Consider the following 22,960-nt stretch of genomic DNA (forward strand, 5'->3'; position numbering starts at 1 on the left):
ATACAATTGTGTGTCTGAGAACAATACGCATTTAATGTTTTATTTGCTCTGCCATGTGTTTAGTGCATATTTTTAAAGCTGCTGGGAGCAAGACAAGCACGAAAAGTCAAAGAGCAATGTCACAGTCCTAGTGTATTACTCTTGCAGCGAGGATACTTGGGGGATTGGAATTCACCCTTCGTGTATGATGTAAGTAGAAATTACCAGCTGTGAAAGTGATTTTGCTGTTGGCTGCAACACTTCTTCCCATCTTCACAGTCAGGCTTCAGGCAGTTTTTAAGATGTGAATAACTACTTGACTCTCATATTAAGGTTGTGGCTATAGTTGTGAGTGTGCCCAGTTCTAGATGCCAGCCTTAAAAATACCTTTCAGAGGAAGTCTAGAGGAACAAAAATACTTAGGAGATGGATGAGGGGTGAATCAGTCCTTAAGGTGGTGTGTGTGGCTGCTGGCTGTGCTGTGCTGTGCTGTGGGGAGTTAACTCCTGTTACTTGTTGCAGCTTCTTCCCAGGGAAGGGACTTAGGCTTGGCCCCAATTGACACTTTGTGTCCTGGAATACTGCAAACTTCTAAATCATCCACACTGAAGTTCAGAGGAGACTGAGCAAAGAGGTGATGCTTTTAAACATGCAGAAGGCTGTTAGAACAAATTACTCTGTCTATGAGGGACAGAACAAAAGGAGACCAGTAAAGTTGCAGCAGGAGGATTTATGGCAACTTTCTAATGACAAGGATAGTTAAGCTCTAAATGGACCTTACTCGGCCTGTGTAATTATCACTGTGCACCTGTAAATCTGATTGGGAAGGGTTCATCCTGCCTGGAAGCAGGACTCTGGAATGCAGGGTGCTTTTTTGTCCCATCAAAGGAACCCGGCTTCCCTCCAGGGCACCAGCTGGACTATGTAACGAAGAAAACCCATCCCCTTGTGCCCGGTGAACATCCTGGTGCAGAGAGAGGGTTAAACATACAAATCGTGACTGGAGTCTGGCTATCCTGCAGAGAGAACATAAACAGGTTAAACAGATGGTTTCAGAGATGGAACAGATACTTGTTACACTTCTCCCTGGGGAATGCCACGAAGACACTAGCCCAGGGCCGTCAAAAAGGTGCCAAAAAGCACCACCCGGCAACGCAAGTTTCCCCACGCCATCCCCTCCCTGCTACCCTGCCCCTCATGCGCTGCAGCCGTCCACAAGCAACTGTCCTGCAGCTCAATCGGGTGCACCCCACCTCCCGATACGCCGGGCAGCCCTCCCTCACCGAGGGAGACCGGGCTCCGCCGCCCCGGCCCCGCGCTCTCCCCCTCGCCCGCCGAGGCGCCATGGCTGCCCCTTCACACGCCGCCTCTCCCGCCCTGCCCGCCATTTTCCTGCCGCCGCCCGCCCGGAGGGACGGCGAGCCCGGGGGAATCGCGCACTGTGCCCATAGCAACCCCTCTGCGGCGTCGGGCGCAGGGAGGAGGAGGAGGAGGGTGCAGTGACTGAGGCAGGCTCCCGGCGAGAGTGGCGGGCTCCCGGCCGCTTCTGCTGTGAGGAGCCGCCATGCCGACGGCCGCCGCCGCGCCGCCTCCCCCTCCGGCCGGTGAGACTGGTTCGCCTGCGCTCCTTCTTCCCCCCGGTCCTTCCCTCAGGGCTGGGGCCAGCCCCGGCTGCCCTCCGCCCCCGGGCACCGCCGCGGCGGCAGCTTCGGCCCCACAGCGGCGCCTTTCCCGCTTGGGCCGTGAGGGGAAAGCCCCGCCGGGCTGCGACGCCATGGCGCGGAGGGGGGGAACGGGGCCCGCCCGCGGCCGCGCTCCCTCGGCTTTGGCTCTCCCGATTTGCCCGGAACCCCCCCGTCTGTGACAGCGGGCTCCGCCGGCACCCGCACGAAATGCCGAGGTTGCTCAATATTCGCCAAACGTGCGAGCTGGTGGCGTTATCCCCGCACGGGGCCCGGTAGCGCGGCCTTCGCCTGCAGCCGGGCTGGCTGGGGCTGGCAGCCTCCCCTCGTCCCCTGGAGCTGCTGCCAGGATGTGCTGCATAGGACTGGGGTTTTTCTGTGTTACAGAAATACTGGAAAACCTAAAATTGTCTCTTTCCCCCGCTCTGAGCCATATGCTTCTTCGCTTTGTTTCTTTCAATGAATTTTGGGCAGGTACTCGTCTCAAAATGCCGTCTTAATTCTTTCTGCAAAGGAGTTTTCTCTTAGAACGTCCAGTGAGCATTTGATAACAGTTCTGATAAAAAATGGCACTAAAATTATAGAACCTGTCCTTCACTTTCAAACATGTTTTTTTTCAGAATTCACGTTAACAGATGTTTACTGAACTTAAGTCCCAGGGCAGCTGCCTTTGGCTTGTTCGTGGTGGCCTGCGCCAAGAAGCCGTGCAACAGCACTTGGCGTTGATCTCCGTACAGTTACAGGTCTCCAGAGGGAGAAGGGAGACAAATCCACTCTGCTGGCAGGCCTTGTCGTTTGCTTTTCTTCTGGATAAAAAAAAAAAAAAAATATGGATTACCTTGAACTTGCTGCAGTGGAACATTGTGTTAAACACATTAGTACATTGGCAAGTAGTGTAATTGGCCAGCTCTTCCTCTGATGTAAGTCTGTATAATTGTGTTGAAGTCTGTAACCCTCACTTGGCATAATGAGAAATGGCTCCCTTGTGGGAAAACTATGTCCTGGTGATACTGTCTCTTTAAAAAAACAAATTACAAAACATACTTAGATATTATTTGGAAACATGAACTAGATGACCTCCTGAGGTCCCTTCCAACCTGAATTATTCTGTGTTTCTATGCTGCTGCTGTTTGTTCATACAGTATTTTGCATGATGGAGTCCCGGTTCCTAACTGAAGTCGCTTTGCGCAGGGCAGTGATCCAGACTGCTTAGCTGGGGGAGGTGGAAGTGGAGAGATACAGAGCCACGAGATCAAGTGGTGTGTTACAGCACGGGGTGTGTTACTGTCAGCCTGGATTACAGAAACAGCTTCAGCCCTCTTTTCTTCTCTGTGGCAACCCCAAATCTGCTTGAGCACTACTATCATGCTACAGATCACATGAAAATAGGCACTGGTAAACTGCAAAGGCTGTTTTTGACCATATTTAGTAGTTTTTTGCATGTATCACAAACATGTTCATGCAATATCTATTTATATTCTTTAATATTTTTTATCTCCAATTGTGTAACGATTTTTACTACTACTACCATTTCTTCTCCATAGGTGGAGAAGCTGAGGCACTAATACCTTAAGACCTACATTTTCATGCTTGCTTGACTTGAAAAACAGTATCCCACCTCTTCAAGACTTCTGACAGCGTGAAATCTAATGAAACAGTGTTAGTGCATTTTGGTACTGGAATGATGACTGCTCTAGAAGGTGATTACTAATTGTTTCAGGTTCCTCTTATGCTTGGCTATCTTCAGTTAGCGCCCCCTCAGCCATTAGATCTACTTACATATATTTCTGTTTACAAGTTCTGGCAAGATATCAGGGTGCTGCAAAGGGGTTTGAATATGTAACACCCATTGTTTCCAGTCACGTAGTTAATTAGTGGAAAGGCCTGAAGGAGAACACAAGTTGTTTGATCCCATAGCCTGGTGATGGATTTTTTTTTTTTTTTGACCCTGCTGCTTCTACATTTAGAGTTTGATTCTGTGCCACTGAGGTCAGTGAAAATGTTATTGACTTTGGTGGGAGCAAAATATCAGGCAGTTCTAGCAAGAGAGCAACACAGGATGACTAACACATTGTATAAAGAACTGCTTTTCTACATCAGATTTAATTTTGACACCAGTTTGTGTTGAAGCTGATCTATGCAGCTCAGTCAAGAGCAGTTACGCGGTACGCTCACTTGGTGAAGGCTCTGGTGCCCTCCAGTGTGATATGCCATGCTGTGCCAAGTCCTTAGGCAGCCACCAGTAGGAGCATGGCCATGTGGAGCACCTGCGAAGTGATGGCTGAAAGCTTGTTGGTCCAAGTGAGGAGCCTCCCTGGTCTCGTACTTGAAAATGTGATTAATGAAAGAGTTTGTAATGCCTACGGTTCTGGAAAAGAGCCAGTGTTGGGGTGGACCTGCTGCAACATTTGCATACATAGATGGAGTAGTTGTGCTTCCTGCTGTTGCTGTGCTTCTTGTCATCTTTCTTCTGGGTCTTACTCTTTTGGGCCCTTTTCTGGGGCTGGAGGGAGCATGGCTGTCTCAGTTTTTTGCATATTGCTCTGTTTCTGACAAACAGAAGAAGTAACTTCGGATCCCTGCTGATAGGAATCTCAATCTCATACATTACTCCAAACATCTTGGTTGGTTCCTGTGAAGCTGACACTCTGATGTTTCTTTGATTCACCACTTATTTCCTCTCTTAAATGTTGCTGAACTGACTAATGCCCTTTTCTTATTCCTCACTAGCTGTCAAGAAGAAGCAAAATTGTACTAGTGTTCACGAGGCAGTGAAAGCTGGTGATGTAGAACAGCTTGCATCAATGATAAAAAGTGGAACTGGTATTAATGAGGTGGATTTAGTCCACAAATTCACACCGTTGCACTGTGCTGCACACTGTGGAAGTCTGGAGGTAAAACACTATGTTAGTGATCACACACAGCAAGGTTTTTATAAGTTAATGTTTTCCTTCTTTGGGAAAGGCTGGACACAAACCTGCTAGCTTTGGTCAAGCTAAATCAATTAATTTCTGCCTGTATTTCTCATTAAATATATTCAACAGGAGCAGAAATACAGTGTTTTAGGTTTTCATTTTGCCTTTCTGAAGCCCCAGGCAGTTTATATAGTCAATATTGCCAGATTTTACAAAATCAGTGATTTTCTTACTTTGAGGAAAGTGTGCCCTATGGTCTTCCTTCTAGACTCACGACCTTCTTTTGTCCCTACTCTGTTTTCCCCTTCTCTTGGGACACCTAGAACATCCTGTAGGATGTGTAAAATATTCTGAAGGTGATTGAAACAGGTGAGAAGTGACATGAAAACATGTTCATTCTGTTTACCAATGTCCTGTCCCATGCTTCATTCTCTATAGAAACAGTCCTAATACATTTTATTTTAATAAATGAAAATGTTGAATATTGATGGAGAAATCAGCAGGTGCTTGCATGAATGTTTTGAACGTCCAGAAGAACTGAACTGCTGTATTCAGCACAATGTTCACCTTCTTGTTGCAGCCTCCTTGTACAATCTTTAAAGTGATCTAACCTTGAAGCAACAAGGCCATGAATAACCATATAAAAATTCATGTCCCAAAGGAAAGAATGTAAAGTTCTTGCTTGACTCAAGAAATACTAACTGCAGTGCTGTTTCTGGAATGTACAGAAACTGTCAAGAAAATGCTGATCATCATGTTGTCAACCCTAAAAATAGATTGCTTACCCACCCTTTTCTGCCTCTATAAATTCTGCCATTTTTCATTTGACTCTCTGACTTTGTAATCAATGTATTAGACTTTACTGAATTATCTGTCGTCTGTTTGTCGCTAAGCTCCTTGGTGGAAACAGTGGAGGAACTGGAGCTGTAGGCTGACCTAAAAGAAGATAATAAATCATAATAATATGTAATAAAAAGTTTTAACTGGTCCTCTAGCTGTTTTTGGATAGCCCATAAAGCTTTCCATTGCAAGCAGTAATATCTGATTAAAAAAAAGGTGGATAAAACAAAACTAGGCTGTGGAAGGATGAGAAGAAAGATGGGGTTACATATGCCTAAGGAGCCTAATAAATTAAAAGAGGCTTTAAATTTGTTTAATGGTATTTTTCCTGCCAGTAATTTTAGCTGGAATTCAAATGAGCATGTTTGTGTTGTTTTTTCCAATGCTTTTACCTCATGCCATGTGAATACTCTCACAGGTTACGTTTTCAATCTGGAAGAGTAAAATTAAGAAGCCATACTCTAAAATCAATGCTAGGGTCCGAATTAGTATGTTATTTGCACTTTTTGTATCCTCGGGTGAAAGCTGGAAAGTATAACTTAACTGTAACTTCGTAATGCACAAGTATCTGGCTTAGGCATGCTCTGGGGGTGTCATATTTCCATAATGAAGTATTCTGATACTGTTTTGAAATGTAACATCAACTGATAAATTATAGTTAAAATGTGCCTCAGATACATGATAGGATAGTTAAATAAAAAACTTTGGTTTTGGTTGAGCAGTGCCTTCACTGGTTGCTCTGGCATGGAGCTGATACAACACATGTAACTGTCAGAGGCTGGACAGCAGCTCACCTTGCGGCTATCCGAGGTCAGGATGCTTGCATGCAGGTACGTATAAATATTCACTCTCGAGTGAAAATAAGTAAGGCAGACCTTCAGTTTGGACAAATTAATGATGAAGACCATCTGAGAGAGTTCCTAATGGTGCTATGAGTATCTTATCTTGATGTCTTTACATCTGGAATCAAGTCACTCTTGTTAAAACCAGTGCACTCATTTGTGCTATCTGCTTTTTTTGTGTAGTGTCAGGGCCTTGAGGTCAGCCCAGAGTTATCCTCCTGATCATCTCAAGTCATCCTGCTAGGCAATGTTTGCTTTTTCAGCTTGTGAACTGAACTTCTGCTTTCCATTTCTTTTAGGCTTTGTTAATAAATGGAGCAAATGCAGAAGCTCAAGATGATCGTGGGTGCACTCCGTCACACTTAGCTGCAGCCCATGGGCAGTCTTACACCTTACAAACCATACTGCGGAGTGGAGCGGTGAGAGGCTTTTACCCACAGTTCCCTAGTGCAGAGCCAAAGTCTGGTATCTTTCCAAACAAAACTCTCCCTAGCTTAAACTGAGAAGTAGGACTGTAGATTAATTACTGTTGGTGAATTTATTTTTAGGGTAAATTTCCATTTTTTTATTGTAAGCTACATTAGGGAAATGATCAAAAAATCTAGAGAGAATCAATAATGTGAGTAAACCACATTCCACTGAGGATGTCATTAAATGAAGATCAGGTGCTGTGGTGGTTGTGATTTTTTGCAATCGTATGAACCTTCTATAGTAAAGGAGACATAAACTTAAAAAATAAATAAATTCCAGATGCATATTTAAGGAATAATGACCAGTGCAGTGATAGAAGTATGTCTAAAAATGCACCTTTTATATGTGTGTTACTTAAATAAATCCAAGAACCTGTGAAAAGTACCTATCTTGGAATGGGAACTGCATACATGGCATGGACTTTGAAAAATGTTATTTGATTTGATTTAAATAATTTAACACAATGAACAGCTGATTGCTATTTATAAAATTGTCTTGTGTCTAAGATTCATTAATGAACGAATTAACCTGCTGCTTTTATTTTAGAATGTAAATGTTTCAGACAGGAATGACTGGAAGCCTGTTCATTATGCTGCTTTTCATGGTCGCTTGGGGTGTTTGCAGCTTCTTATTAGATGGGGAGCATGTATAGATGATGTGGATAACAATGGAAACCTTCCAGGTATATCAGGATAACTCATACATTTTTTAACCTTTGGTTTACAGTTGCTGTGTTATGTGATAATTATAGCAAATCATAAGTAATGTACACCAGCAGCATTTAGTATCTGATTCCATGCAATCAACATAGTTATTCCATTTTTATAATGATGGGGGGATTTACAAAATCCAAAGTATTTATCTGTTGGTGACAGTATCCTGTTCACCTCCTGCTGCTGCTGGGAAGGATCCGAGCTCATGGGTGCTGGAATAGGGAGCAGGCTGAGCCTGGTTGAGAGCGCTGTGTAGGTGGGCAGCATCTCCTATGCACGTGATGGAGCGTGTGTGCCAGTGGAGGTCACAGGAGAAGGGTAGGAGGAGCAGGAGGCAGTTTCAGCTGCTATAAGCTCCTTTTTGAATTTGTGCCAGGCTTTAATGGCTGTGCCAGTGTGATCAGATTCTGGCATGTTCACATGCAGGTTTTTGTATCCCACTGTTTCTTAAATGGTTTGGTAAAACCCTTGTTCTCATTCACCTGTAATTTCTTCATCTTGATTTCTGGAATGCTGATATTTCTGTATTATGTGTAATCTGTACTCTTTTCACAATCATAAGCATAGTTGCCTTTAGCACAAAAAATGGGCAGTGTTTATTCCTTGCTCTTCACAGTTTCTCCAGTGTCCCTCTGCCTACCACCCCCCTGCCTCAATATCCTCTGTAAGTTGAATGGTATTGTTCATATTCTGGGTTTTCATTGCATCCTTTCCCTTTTAGCATTTTCCTTCTTATGGTTTGTCACATTATTTGTTCCAATTAGCATATTATTTTTTCTCTATGACTTGTTTAGAGTTACCTTTTTAAATCCCTTCTTAAAATCTTTTACCTTCTGTTAAGCACCACTTACCTCATAAACTGATACCTATGTTCTGTTTTGCAAACCTGGCTCTTGCATCCCAGCAGACCATCTGGTGTATTAGCAATAAGGGGTTATGATGTTAGGCATCCTGGTGGCAGTGTAGAAGGTAGCTTTATTTGCATTTGGGAACACTTCCCTGATAACAGACTGTTATGAAGAGGTGGCAAATGCTAGCACAGTTCTACTTAAATGCTCTGTATATACTGGTTAGTAGAAAATTGTTTTTGTTGTTATTTTGACATCTACAGAAGCTTGATCCTCCAGCCTTTGTTCTGTTTCATTTGATCATATTATCATCCAAAGGAAAGAAAAAGCTTTGCAACACTGCTAGTAAAAGATTAATAAAGTGGTGTGATGTACAGATCAGCTTTTCCTCAGCTTCTGAAACGGCAAAGTGAACTTAAATCATCTTTACATATTTCAGCTTCAAGATTAGCGGCACAGTGCTATAATTTTTCCTAACAGTATACTGAAAGAAATTTACTGAGGTTGCGATGCCATACACCTAAAACTTGGCTGCACCTTCTGCATGTGTGTGTTATAGCAGAGGCTTTAATTACCTATAGCATGCTAATTTGGGGGAAGAACTGTGGCTCATTCAGTGTACAGAATGGGCTATGCTCATTAATTCAACATTTTGTTTTCTCTCTGTATTTGGTTTTTGGCCATATCCCTGCTTCTTTTATTGCTCACTAGTTAAACCCGTTCTAAATATAATATTAATTTAATTGTAGTGCAACATGTGAATTTTTCACAGACGCTGTTTTTTCACTTTTCACTGTATCTTTGAGAAGAGCAAATAGTGTTAGCCTGATTTTATAAAAGGCAAGAGGAAACACAGAGAAGTTGGGATGCCAACACCAACTACCCACTGCCTATTTGTGATGCCTGAGACAAGGTTTTTCAAAGTTCTTGGCACTAAGCTGCGTATTTTCTGTTAACATCACAGTACCCTTTGGCTTTAGTCTCAACTGCCAAGTGCTCAGCATGCCCGAGGATGGTACAGCACAGTTAGATGTTGGGCACTAGGTACTAAGAAACACACAGGTTAAAAGCCACCTATGAAAAGCTCCTTTATGTGTCTTCTACAGCATCCCACTGAAACTGTGCAAAAAGACATGGACAGAATACAACCCTTTAATCTATTTTCCCCTTGCCATCTTTGCAGAAAATGTCAGGCTTTTCTGACTGCTTTCTGCACAGGACAGACATCTGATTAAAAAAAAAAAAGTTTAATCCCAAAAGATGAAGTTTTATCCCTGAGATTTTAGGTATCTGAAAGTGGATTCAGGAGGCTTGAGGCAGTTTTTCACCAGCTGACTAGTAATCAGTACTTACCTTTAACAAGGTGCCTCTTCTTCTCACTTATCCCTGAGTAACTAACTCACTGAATAAAATTAAGACAATGGGAAAAACTGCCCTGATTTCAGTGAAGCTCAGATTTTGTTGTGTTACATTTTAGCAATCATCTGTACCTAAGTATTGTCATCTTGCTGTAAAACCAATAACCATCACCTTTTAGAGCAATTTTGCTCTGGAAAGTTGTGGATGGTTTGCAATCGAGAACTTGAATGTGCCAAGAATTAAGTGACATGGGGTTTTTTTGGTTCTGGGTACATTGCTTATAAGTTGTGAAGATAATGAGATTCTTACCTGGAGACAAACTAATCCTTTTGCCTGTAGAACATCAGCCAGCTTTTACAGACCATTTTCATAGAGTGATGACATGTAATAAGCATTTATTTGGCAGCTTCTTCCCATTAACAGGACTACAGAATACTACTCATTTCAAAATAATGAGCATGTGTTTTGTACATCTTACTTTGTTGTAGACCCAACACTCCAGTAGTATTAAATAATTAAACCCCAGCGTTGCCTGAAGGACAAGGCAGGAAACACTTGACCCCCGCAGGGAAGCAGTCATTGCCATGGTGAGGTTGAGCAGCTCCTGCACACAGCAACTGTCTACAACAGTTGAAGGAAAAAACATATAATAGAAGTACCATGAATAGAAGCCTCTGTCATGGGATGTACCTTCAAATACTTTACCCAGTAAAGTGAATGTCACTGTCCCCATTTTATGGATGGGGTAACTGAGGCTGTGATGCAGCTCATTTGTGGTGGCACAGTAGAGGTGGGACTAAAGCAGAAATGGCTTTAACTCCTAATCAAGGACACTGCTTGCTGGCCCTCTGTAATGAGTATCCCTAGGATGGGGAACTCAGACAGCTGCTGAAGAGTGAGAGTTGTGTTCGTGGGGAAGATGAGACCCCAGCAGTGCACTCTCCTAGCTAGTGCTCAGTGGTCTCTTGGCAATGTTGTGTTGTCTGCTGCAATCAGCTCTGCCAGGGAGTCTTCTTTGCACATCCTATCCTTGACAGCTTTCGCCTTCTTTGCATAGAGCTGAACTCTGTCCTGGTTAGGAGCTGAATGTCCCCTATTCAACTGAGGCTGCTCCTACTTGTTGGATGGCTCAAGCACTGGTAGATGAGCTAGACCTAACTAGTGGTGAGAGCAGTACTTTCTTGGTGGGCAGCAGTGCTCTGCTCTAACATACTTTGTTTCACCTTGTCCTATAGCTCATCTGGCAGCAGTGGAAGGACACTTGCATTGCTTTAAGTTCTTGGTCAGTAAAATGGCCAGTGTCAAGCACACACTGAAAGCCAGGAATGACCAAGGAGAGACTCCAAGGGACTTGGCTGAACGGTTCTATAAAGATAATATTCTGCAATATATTGATAGTGTGGAAAAAGAGGGGGAGCATCCAGAGGCACAGGAAGGTGAGTATGGATCAACATACTGTTAAAATAGGCATTGTAATTCCATAGAAATTCTTGATTCTGAAAACTTGTATAAGTAGAAGTCTAACATTTAAATTACCAATATAAGGAAGAGCTGTTCTTTTCGATGCTTACTATGCTTACCGATAGCTGAAGACTGGGATACTCAATGTGATTTTATAAAAGTCTTGGGTTTACCCACAATCAAAATAAAACTTGTCACACTGTGTTGCATTATGAATACCAAGTTATCCATGTTCTTAGACTCCAGCAGAGATCCAGAAAAACTGTGTAATTTTAATGAGTTTGCAGATTTGCCTGCTCAGAATCCCTTACTTGCATTGAATAGCAACTTAGCCTGGAAATGTTCCACTGAAATTAAGGTTACTTGCTAACCAGCAATACTACTGCAGTCAGAACGGCTGAAGGATGGAAGTGTGGCAAGGTCTGTAAGGAGAACTGCACCTTCACCTCTCTACTTTTTCTAGGCACTTACTGCACTTATCTGCTAGTCTTTTTTCATTATACACATATGTATATATGTCAGTAATGCCTGTCTATAAAAAATAACAAGAAAAATCAAATTATATTGGTAGTTTTTAAGCAAGAAGAAGTAAAATAGTTTATATATTTGGTTAGACTATGGAATTCAACAGGCAAACGACTCCAGTTAACACCAGTCATACAACATCAACTGTAAAACAAAGGTATACTTGTTATTTCAGGTTTATGAAATTAATCTCTTAACTGTAGAATATGCCTGTAGCCATAACCAAGGCATGTTTAGTCAAGTCTATGATGAACAGTGCTAGTTATGCAGCTCCATTTTAACTGGTTAAGGGTGCATTAACCTTGCTAAATACAGCTATGAAGTGACCATGCGTTAGTTGCTATGAGAGGCAAGATGTTAGAGACAAATACGAGCATGTTTAGTGGAGTTACTGGCATCTGTTTGGAAACATGTGCATTTAATTTTCAGTTTTAGCTTTCCCAGCTCATCGCGCTGCTTTCAAAGGGGATTTGTTAGTGCTTAGAAGATTAGTGAGAAGTGGAGTAATCAATATTAATGAGCGGGATGATAAGGGATCCACTCTCATGCACAAAGGTCAGTAATTATGATCTGTGTTTCAGCTTGTTACTGTTTGTTGCTGACTTGTTTACTTAGTTTTTCAAGTGGCTGCTCATCAGATAAACTTCATGAAAAACAGCATCTCATTTCCTGAGGGCTTGAAAGGGCAACCCTGAAAAACATATTTTGTGACGTATGTGCACGTAGGCGTCACTTTAAAAACAAAATAACCAAGCTGAAGTAAAGAAAGAAGAGCTTATATTAAAGAGGGAACAACATCTGAACTGAAAACTAAATAGTTTTTTTTATCAGGCGAAATGTGACTTTTAGAAACATTGGCAAGCTAGGTATAAGAATGATCTGTATTGTGGCCTGGGCCTTTACTTACTGAACATACCAGTACTGTGGAAATGTGTTGTAAAAACCACAACAAAGTCATTTGGTAGGACACTGTGAAGGAAGGTAAACTTCTGGTATCTAATACCTTGATATATAGTGGAGTGCTAGCATTACAGAAAAATGGTCCCCTTGTGTTTGGGCGCTTTCATAGTAATGCCTGAAAAGAGAAATAGGAGAAGAAAGAGGGAAGTATTTTTGTAATATGCTTTTAACACTATTTCCCACAATTCTTTTTGACTAGATATAAATGGTAGAATTTTTAAAAACATAATTGAAGTTCTCATTAAAAAAATTGATATGCAGGGATTTTAAAAATGTTTTCTATATTCTTTCCCACCCTCTTTTCTTGGAATGGTGCTAACCTACAATTGTTGCATCCCCAATCTTTACATGCAATGTTGGCGTTATGGGGAAATACTATGGCTGATATTGCAATTTCACTTCCTTATCTCAGTGAGAAAACAAATATGGCAAACTTCTGAAGGGGGTGCTGTCAAGAAATGGATTTATTCTTTCTTGAGAAAAACAGCTTGCAGGTTTCAGCTAGACATGCCAAATACCATCTTCCATATGGAAGACATCGTTCCTGGCACCACAGGGTATGAGCAGTAGCCATGCCAGATCATATGACTAGGCAAAGCTCTTGTGTTAGGCTGCAGCTGAGAAGTGTTGCCTTGAGGGTCTGGCCCGAGAAATGATGTACCTACAGCTCCAGCACAAAGCCCTGGCTTCTCTGCTCCATGAGACAGCACCACACACCACAGATTGGGGCAACCAGCTGTGTCTGATATAAGGGAGCCCAAAGCCAGAAAGAGGTGACAATACTTTGCTGCAAATCTATGACATATAGGCCTTACTGCAAGAGAGTGTGAGGCAGCAGTTTTTTGTGTGTCTCATGCTCAGCGCATGAGACTGGGCAAGTTTAGTTTAACTTGTGTCCAGGAAGAGTTGCCAGTAAATTTCTGGAACTAGAAAGTGTCACAAAACCACATTGCATGATCTTCCCCAAAACTGTGTGTACCCATGTGACTTCAGCATCTTGACGTATAGGCTTCTCTTGAAATAGTATCTCCCCTGTGGTGTCTTAGTGAACTCAACCTCTGGCATGTCAAATAATAACAAGAGGAGGACATTTTAGGTTTGAAACACTTCAGTTGTACGTAACTGACTGTCCTGGTTTTGGCTGGAATAGAGTTAATTTTCTTTCTAGTTGCTGGTATAGTGTTATGTTTTGGATTCAGTATGAGAAGAATGGTGATAACACACTGATGTTTTCAGTTGTTGCTGAGTAGTGTTTATGCTAAGTCAAGGATTTTTCAGCTTCTCATGCCCAGCCAGCAAGAAGGCTGGAGGGGCACAAGAAGTTGGGAGGGGATGCAGGTGGGACAGTTGACCCCAACTGGCCAAAGGGGTATTCCATACCATGTGATGTCATGCCCAGTATATAAACTGGAGGGAGTTGGCCTGGGGGGGATCGCTGCTCAGGAAGTAACTGGGCAAAGGTCAGCAAGTGGTGAGCAATTGCATTGTGCATCACTTGTTTTGTATATTCCAATCCTTTTATTAGTATTGCCATTTTATTATTGTTATTATTATCATTATTAGTTTCTTCCTTTCTGTTCTATTAAACTGTTCTTATCTCAACCCACAAGTTTTACCTTTTTCCTTCCAATTCTCTCCCCCATCCCACTGGGTGGGTTGGAGTAAGTGAGCGGCTGTTTGGTGTTTGGTTGCTGTCTGGGGTTAAACCACGAGACTGACTTGTGTGCACCTTCCTTCCCTTAGCTGCTGGACAGGGGCATGTCCATTGCTTACAGTGGTTGATTGAAATGGGAGCTGACTGTGACATTACAAATGATGCTGGAGAGACTCCAAAGGATGTAGCCAAGAGGTAGCAGTACATATCCTGTAGCTCTGTCATTTATTTACTTACTATTTATATATCAATGTAATGTCAACTTTGTTGGAATTGTGATTTTCAGTGATGGAGCGAGAACAGATCAGGCCCATAAATTCCAGCTCTGAGTGATAAGCAAAGCTGTATTGTAGCTATAAAAGGTTTTAATTTTCACTTAATTTAATATTTTCTTTTTAGCAAGGTCAGACATAAAAGATGAAAACTAGCTGATCTGCCAAAGGGAAGTTGTGAGCCAGTATGCTTATGGTTTGCTGTACAAGGTAAATGAGAAGTAGCAAAGGCCAGCTGATTTTTGCATTAATAAAAATAATGCAGTGTCTGATGAGATTCAATTAAGAAATCCTGCAAAGCAAAAGATACCTCTGATGTAGGAGTCATTCTCATAAGATTCCATTGAGGCAGAGCTCATGCTATCAGAATACTACAAAAAGCAGATTAGCTGCTCACAGTTTGTGTAGCAGTACTTCCTTTAATCCTGAAAGCCCGTCTGATAAATAGGAACATGAAGAATTTCAGAGAGCTTCTATCAGATGCATTTTTCCAGATGATGGTGATATTTCAGTGTAGGTTAACTGTTCTCTGTGCAGGTTTTCCCATCTGGCAGCTGTGGAACTTTTGACACGAAGAACTGGAGACAGTAACTCTAGTGATGAAGAACTGGATGCGAACAACATAAAGTTTTTTGAAAGACATGGTGTGGAAGGAAGTACAGATAGCAAAGAAGATTTAACACTGGATAAAGCAGACAAAAGGAATGCACGCAGTAAGCACTGTCTTTCCATCAGTCCTTATTTGAAAAAGTTGGTCTCAAGACATTATAGTCCTAGTTGCCCAGTTTCTGCCAACTGCTGTGACTTTTTCATTGTAAGATGAGAGAGTTGTCAGGATATCTGCACTACTGAGCATTCAAACAAATTGTGGAAAATTAGAAAGCATAGCAGGGGGCAATCAGAACATAATGGTTACACTGTTTTAAGCTGTGTTGGTGAAACCATGTTGGATTGCTACTTGTTTTTGAGATCTGTTAGCTGCATGGGTGTCGGATGTAGCTCAGTATTTGCTGAGTGGTGTAATTTCTGCTGTGTTTGTGAGACTATTTTCCAGACTATTGGATTCCAGCATGACATCTTCTCCATGCATTTTACCTACCTGGGGAACTCTGTCTTACAGTAAGGGCCTATCGCAAGATTCAGGAACTTCAGCAACTTCTAGAAATTGCCTACAGCAACTATAGACAGCTGGGAGGAATAACTGAAGAGGAGAAGAAGATGAAAAAAGAAGAAAGGGAAGTTGAGAAGTAAGGTTAATTTGCCCTGCTAATGTTTAACTCTGTGAGGCCTGTTTTTAAGGCTAACTTAATTATGCTCAAATTGCTTTGGCCATTCTGTTTTTTCCACTTAACAACTTTAGCCAGGCCAAAAAGAAATGGACTTCAGCAGTTTGTCTGACCATTTCTAAACTTCTACCACCAGGATCAGCCCCACAGCACAATGTGTGTTTGATGGGTTCACACTTCTTGTGCAAGATCATGTCTTTGGCCTTCAGGTTTTCGTGCAGCATAAGTGCAGTAGGTCTGATAAGTCCTGGCTGTTTTGTTTGCATTGAGGATGCCAAATACATGTATGCACTTTAATAAATCTGGAAAAAGGCATTAGTCTTAGCATGGCTTGGATGGAAGTGCATATACAGCAGAAATTATTCAATGACCTGCTACATTTCTGTGTCAAGGGCAATATATTTCTGTGCTCAAGAAAGCATTAGCTCATATCCGGACCACAGAAAAAAGAAATCTCAGCAAACCTGCCCTTGCATGTGAAGCACTTTTCATAATGTCTGTCTAATTCTCAGGGTCTTTATTAAATGAAAAGGTTCTGTTAAATTGTTCAGGTGGTTTGATGGGCAGACTGTCTAAGTTTCAAAGAAAAGCCTTTCTGTCTATCAAAGATTTAGAGCTTAAACTATAATGCAGCATCCAAAAGACAGCCCTGTCTCCACCTCTACCTGTGAAAGATTTGGCTACCCGCTGTTCTCAGTCTCTCTAGATAACCACGTCCATTATGTGTTTGGACCACCCCAAACCACTGTCTTTATTTGGTCACTGAGAGGAGTCTGTATCTGGAGGGCTTGTATGCCATCAGGAAGACAACAGACTTACCAGTCTGTGTAGATATGGAGCAGGTAATAGGTGTCAGAGATTGGAATTAAAAGTAGTTCATTTTACCATATATGAGCCAAGAAACTGAGGTCAGGATTTATTTTGGTTCCAGATCACCCTTTGACTCAGCCCAGGCTAAAAGTCCATCTTCCTTAACTTGGTATGTCTGCAATGTAGATGTCTGCATCCGAGTTAAGTTACCTTGAGCTCCTTTTTAGACTTCCTGGAGAGGTGTAGGCTCTTTCAGGGCATAATTAGATAGGTACTTCAGGATGAGATTCATCACTTCTAGAAGTGTTTCTCCTGGCTTTAAAGGAGGAGGGTGACCAGCTTGGATGTTGATGCCTACGTTGGAAGGTCAGAGAAATATGTTTGCAATGATGGAAAAGTCAGTGTTGACTAATAGCAGAAATTAGAGTTCATTTTGGATAGAGCAGCTACTCAAAAGCTAGCAGTGCTGATTAGAGGGCTCTGCTATGGGTCTTTAAGGAATTTTGCTTTCTGTGGCATGTGCGGCTAAACTAAAAAAATAGTGAGACTCTCTGAAGGGTCTCTCACCTGTGGAGGCCAGAAAGCATCCCTAGCTCCACACTGTCCTTTTGAAATGGAAATACTGCTTCTCAGCATACCTACTACCCTTCTCAGGGTACCCACCTGTGGATAAACCTCAAGATGCTTGTATTGTATGCCAGAAAACCTTATTATTTAAACATATTTAATGACAACACCATTTTGCTAGATGAAAAGCAGGAATTGCCACTTGGGGGGAGGCTACTGTAGCAGATTTTGAAGATTCCTGCTTTAGTCCATGTTTTCTGGCTAGAGGAGACCTGTTATGAACCACTGTGCAGTGCTTTGCTTTGACTAGGCTGCATTGCGTGGAAAAAAATGCCACCATGTCTGTGCCACACAGTTTTAGAGCTGTGTCTCGTTAATCTGAAGCGTGCAAGAAGCCAGCCTGTCCCCCCTGAGCACTGATTTCCCAGCATATGCACAGGCCATTTTTACAGTGTTGGTAAGGCTGATGATAAAGCCTGGTAACTTTGGGCTGCGTGAGTCAGGAGTACTTCAGTCCGGGAAAAGCACCAGCTCTTGCTGAGAGGTTTCCTGCCCTGCTGTTTGTATCCACAGGGCAGACATCTCCCTTTTCCTTTTACCGATCTTCCATCTCTGTGGCTGTGCTAATTTATCCTGATACAGAGGAGAGCCAGCTCAACTCCAGATGACTCAGTTGCTGAGGTCAATTGCTGTTATAATAAGAATATATGTGAATTATGTCTCAGCTAACCAGTTCCAGGAATTTCAATTAACTTAGGAGCTGCTGTGGGTGGGACCAATGAGATCTTGTGCAACTGTTCATCAGCCAGTGCTTCAGTTTCCCTTTAGTGTCATGCAGGCTGTCATTTGAGTATTCCTCATCTGTGGCTAAGCCAATCAATATGAAGGATGTAGAGGCACCAGATGTAAACGAAAAATCTGCCCCTGACCCCTCCAGAATCTCAGTTTTATGCTTTTTCTCTCTTTCATACTAGCCTTTTTGCTCCTCGGGCACGTCTCCCTCTTCCGCAGCTGGAGATGGACCTGGGTTACAGCCTACCCAAGACCCTCGCGTCTGGCTCAGTGTGTGGGAAGACGTCTCCATCTCGTGGTCAGATTGCGCTGAGCACAGCTGACAGCGAAGAAGGAAAAAGTTTAGAGCTGTTATAAAGGGTCTTGAGGCAGGAGCACACTGTAGCTCACCCCAGCACAGCTGGCGTGAGGAGTACTGCACTGCTTTCTGCGGTGACTAACCTGTTCCTTAGGAAAGGCACAGGACCACGTGGAGTAGCCAGGGCAGGTTTGGATGTGCTTCATGCTCTGCTTGTCTCCTTTGCTTTTGGCAGGGCTGCGAGGGAGCTGGAGGCCCAGCTGGAATATGAGCGAGTCAGGCGGGAGAAGCTGGAGAGCCAGCTGGATGACTGCCGTGCTGAGATAAGCCACCTTAGGGAGAGCCTGGAGAAGACCCGCATCCCCCCTGCTGTCCCTGTGGTGAGTGCCACACAAACTCCCCAGTGCGTGGGACAGCGGCTACTGCCTGTTGCTTGTGCATGTATGTTCTCACTAAGATTCTCAGGCATGGTGCTAGCAAATACTGGAGTAAAGGTATTAGGAGCTTTTAGCATGGGACACTGAAGTGAGAGTAGCCTTTGTCACATCCTGACAGAGTCTTTGCTGTGAAAGGATATAAGTTTCTCTTTGTACCCTGGCAGAGAAGCACTGATGTTCTTCATATTAACAAAAGGGAGTGGACTGATCCCTGAGTACTTCCATGCTGCATATACAGTGCCTGATAGTTCATCTTGGCTGGTACCTGGTATCTGAGACTGGACTAGCGCTTCAGGAGAGGTGTTATCACCACCTAAACGGTTACCTGGCCTGCGGGTGTGAAATCACAGCTGTGGGTTTGTAGGATTCTGTAATCCAGAAGGATACAGAGGCTTTTATTCTCTAAATTTCTCTACTTTATTACAGATTACCACAAATACCACCAAGTAGGTATATACTATTACAGGCTACTACAAACTTAGCATTAGTGAAGCAAACTTACCAACAATATAATAGCTGATGTACTTCTGATTGACTGCCTATAAGGATATATAATATCAGTATGAAGTGAGTTAGAGAGATTTCAGAAGGGGCCAAACCATCCCAGAGGGGAGGACAAACTGAATCCCAAAAGTGAGCCCAGAAGGGGACCAAGAAAATAACAGGGTCTCACTTCAAAGATAATCTGCATCACAGAGTCTGGAGTCAGCCAGGCATCCCAAATGAGAGTGCAGGATCTCATAGAAAGTTTGTGTGGAGAATTCTCTAGTCACTGACAAAGTGGACAACTCAGATTTAACTCCTTCCTCTGCCTAGAGGAGCTGAGAATCCCCATCCCAGGGGGATGTTCTAACCAGCACAACATCTACTTTTCTGAGATGGAGCCATATTCATTCCCCTGCTGGCAGCTGTGCAGTGTGACCACTGTGTTTCAATATGCACTGGTCCAGAGGGAATGAGTGAGAGAAAACAGCTTTATAAGCTGATTATTAGGGCAATCATGCAAGAGGGGGGAGCTGGCTTGTGCTTCACATGAAACATTTACATATTTCTTGGAGGAGAAATTGGGTTGCTGGATAAAAGGGGTAACGTTACTGCCTTATTCAGCCAGGTTTGACTGAGGCCCAGGTGCTTGGTATGTCCCTACTGGATAATGGTCCTTTTCCAGAGTGTGATGGGGAAGAATGCTCCATGGATGCTCTGAGCAGGAAACAAACACTTAGAGCTCGATTTTGTTACCATTTAAGCTGTGTGTGGATTTGGCTGAGAGCAGAGGTGATGCCACCCCTCTGCAGCTGGGAGCAGGAGCTGTGGACTGTGTTGTGCTGCACATCCTTGGAGAAGGACAGAGGAATTTCTGTCCCAAGAATTTTAGTCCTTCTGTTGCTGTCATCTGATCCCAGACTAACACAGCATGGCTGCATGTGCAGTGTGGCCAGATGGTATTCAATTGCTGCAACTCAAAGCAGCGAGGCCTTCAGGTTGCTACGGTGCCCGTGTCACACACTTGTGCAGGGTGCTGGCTTCACAGCTTACCTTCTCTCACACCTGTGTGTGCTTTGAGCAGTGCAATGTGGTCTGGCACAACCACACTGCAGTTCTTTCCATCTGTCTTCTACCCCCCTTGCCCACTTTCTTCCTCCTGCCCCCCCTTGCAGGATTGTTTCTGCACCTTTCCGGCCCTCCAGGGCCTTTTTTCCCTTTCCTTTAGCCTGTGCCCACTTCCCCCCCCCCCCCCCATATACAAGCTGTGATGCTCCTTCAGCTGTTTGCTTTCCACTGTATCCTTTGGGACTGGTCTTTTCCATGCTGCTGAGACCCTCCGGCCAGACAGGTGCCTCCACCTTGGAAAGAAAAGCAACTTTCTACTTCCACAGCTTGCTTTAAGACATTACTCATTCTAGTCCCCTGGCAGGTTTAAAAATCTAGGACAACTATGGCATAGAGTCCCCCATTTGTAAGGTGGAAGAGTGGCTGTTGTCAGTTTTTTTACCAGCAGCAGTCTGAAGAAGTCCAGTTGGGCATTAGGTTTACTAGCTGGGACTGGAGACAACTTCTATTGGGGCAAGTTTTCGGAAACTTCTGCTCCGAGTGACTGCTACAACCAAGGGGCCTTCAAATTTTACCCTGCTGTGACTGTCATCCCATGCCCTGGGACTATGCTCTGCCCTCAGCTTTAGTTTGAACACAACATTCTGTGGTTACTCAAAGCCAAGTACTTTTAAATCCTGTCTTATGAGGTAGCAGGTTTAAGTGATTGATTGCTATTTAATGGCTGCAATGTCCTTTGTTTCAGGAAGCTGAGACCATCTCCAAGTCTTGCAAAGAGAAAAAGAAGGTAAAGAAGAAACCAGCCTGCAGCCCTGGAGGAGTGTTTGTGAGACTGCGCTGAGGAATGAACCTCCAATGAGGGGCAGGCAGACTGAGGAGGTAGAATGGCAATATTCTACACAATGCAAAGTGTTTGCATAGCCCAACTCCACAGATGAGTTGTGGTTCTCTTCATTTCAATGAACTATTTTTTTAGTTCTCTGGGATAGAAAATATTTTTAAATTATAGCAGCAGCATTTTTGATTAGGGAGAGGAAAAAAAAAAAGGCAGAAAAACTTCTCTTCCTGTCCAGGTAGTAGTTTAGCAACAGCTTTGCAAATTATAAGGTGACATTTCAAGAGTTAACTGCAGCAATGTCATAGGGCCTCCTAGGTCAGAAAAAAGTAACCCCTACGGGTCTATTTTGTACTACTACCTTAGGAGGGGAAAAAACCAAAAAGCACCTTACCTCCTAAAATAATCAGATAGGACCTTCAGTGTGGAACCAGAATACAGTCTGTGGGAGAAGTACTTCTCAGCTGCAGACAGGTGCCAGGCCCCTTCATTTTCATCTTCAAGTCATCCTAAATAAGCCAGGAACTGACTCCTCCGTGAGGTGCCAGATGAACCGCAGTGGTGGGCCTCCAAGTCTAACTTGGGGCTGAAGAGTTCACTGGGCTATGGGGCATGTTGTGGTTAGAAACGGCAATCCTGACCTCTCCTCCATGCCTAAAAAGCATTTCATGACTTTACATATAAAGATTTTTCTCTCGTGTACTATTGTGAAATTTTTTTCCCTTTGGAACCCTCATTGTGCATAGTATTTTGAAAGTTTTGATTTTAATAAGAAATCCTTGCACGTAAAGGTTAATTTGCTAACGCTTGAATCCTTATCTGTCCTCTCCTTAGTTACCAAAGGAAACTTATATCTCTGAGAATTTCAAAGGTACTGAAAAAAAAAAAATCAATGTCTTTCTTTGTGTGCATAGAGGGCGAGACACACTAACAGCATAAGCCTTGTATCAGAGCTAAAGAAGGGAAATTCAGTCTCTAGAGCCCATCAACGTGTGGTGTGGAATGATGGTGGTGAGAGGCTGCAGTAGATGAGGTATTTCCTACATCACCACTGGTGCTAAACTCTCATGTAGGAATAGTTCAAAAGATCAACCAGCGGTTGAGTCACCATCCCTGGAGAGATTGAAAAGACCATGTAGACGTGGTGCTTAGGGACATGGTTTAGTGGTGGACTTGGCAGTGCTGGGTTAACAGTTGGACTCAATGACTTTAAAGGTCCTTTTTGACCCAAATCATTCCAATTATGAGAACTTCAGAAATGGTTATAACTTACAAGAAGATAGATTTGTACATGCAACAGTTACAACAGACACCAGTGGCTGCCGGCCACCTGCCGAGACCCTTGCTGCTGGCACCCGTGCCTATTTGACAAACACAGAGACAACACAAAAAGCAGCCTCAACTCCCAATATAATAGCACTATGCCTGTTGTAAAAGACACATTTTTACAGACTAGTAATCTGTATTCAAGTCTCTCAGTCAGATAGCAAATATAAGAAATTTTATTTTCTTAAATGAAGATAATAAATAATTTAATGCACAGAATGTAAGAATGGGCAGGATAGCAGCAAGTTCAACTGTAAACAGAATAAAACTGCAATTAAAAAAATTGCCACTAATCAGTAATACATACTCTTCAGCCCATAAAGGGCCTACTCTTACTTAAAAGTTTAATCCAGGAAGACTTTTCTTTTAATTATTATTTTATTAAAAGAATCAAACCAAGCATATGCATTTGTACTCAACAAAGTGTAACATTCAGTTTTGGAAGGCATCCACCTGCTATCTCCCATCTCTGCAACAAGAGTTGTGAAGTCCTTGCGGAAGGTAGAAGGGTCATCACCAGAAGTCAGGAGTGTCAGT

The 22,960-nt window shown here is 43.0% G+C and overlaps 1 protein-coding gene across 2 annotated transcripts; it reads left to right on the forward strand.

The window, feature by feature from the left end:
* The first annotated feature begins 61 nt into the window (after nucleotides 1-61).
* On the forward strand, nucleotides 62-22,791 carry ANKRD42 (ankyrin repeat domain 42). Of its 2 annotated transcripts, XM_075050142.1 has the most exons (14): nucleotides 1,327-1,583; nucleotides 2,282-2,581; nucleotides 3,206-3,361; nucleotides 4,392-4,555; nucleotides 6,139-6,246; nucleotides 6,558-6,677; nucleotides 7,276-7,411; nucleotides 10,885-11,085; nucleotides 12,065-12,190; nucleotides 14,339-14,444; nucleotides 15,059-15,234; nucleotides 15,642-15,768; nucleotides 18,510-18,654; nucleotides 21,008-22,791. In XM_075050142.1, the coding sequence occupies exons 3-14, from the start codon at nucleotides 3,343-3,345 to the stop codon at nucleotides 21,101-21,103; spliced, it is 1,524 nt and encodes a 507-aa protein (XP_074906243.1). In that variant the 5' UTR covers nucleotides 1,327-1,583; nucleotides 2,282-2,581; nucleotides 3,206-3,342; the 3' UTR covers nucleotides 21,104-22,791. The 2 variants fall into 2 exon arrangements, with proteins under 2 accessions (XP_074906244.1, XP_074906243.1); XM_075050143.1 differs by lacking the exons at nucleotides 1,327-1,583; nucleotides 2,282-2,581; nucleotides 3,206-3,361 and adding an exon at nucleotides 62-189.
* The last annotated feature ends 169 nt before the right edge of the window (nucleotides 22,792-22,960 follow it).

The sequence above is a fragment of the Buteo buteo genome, chromosome 18 (assembly GCF_964188355.1).
Source record: "Buteo buteo chromosome 18, bButBut1.hap1.1, whole genome shotgun sequence".
Taxonomy (NCBI): Eukaryota; Metazoa; Chordata; class Aves; order Accipitriformes; family Accipitridae; genus Buteo; species Buteo buteo.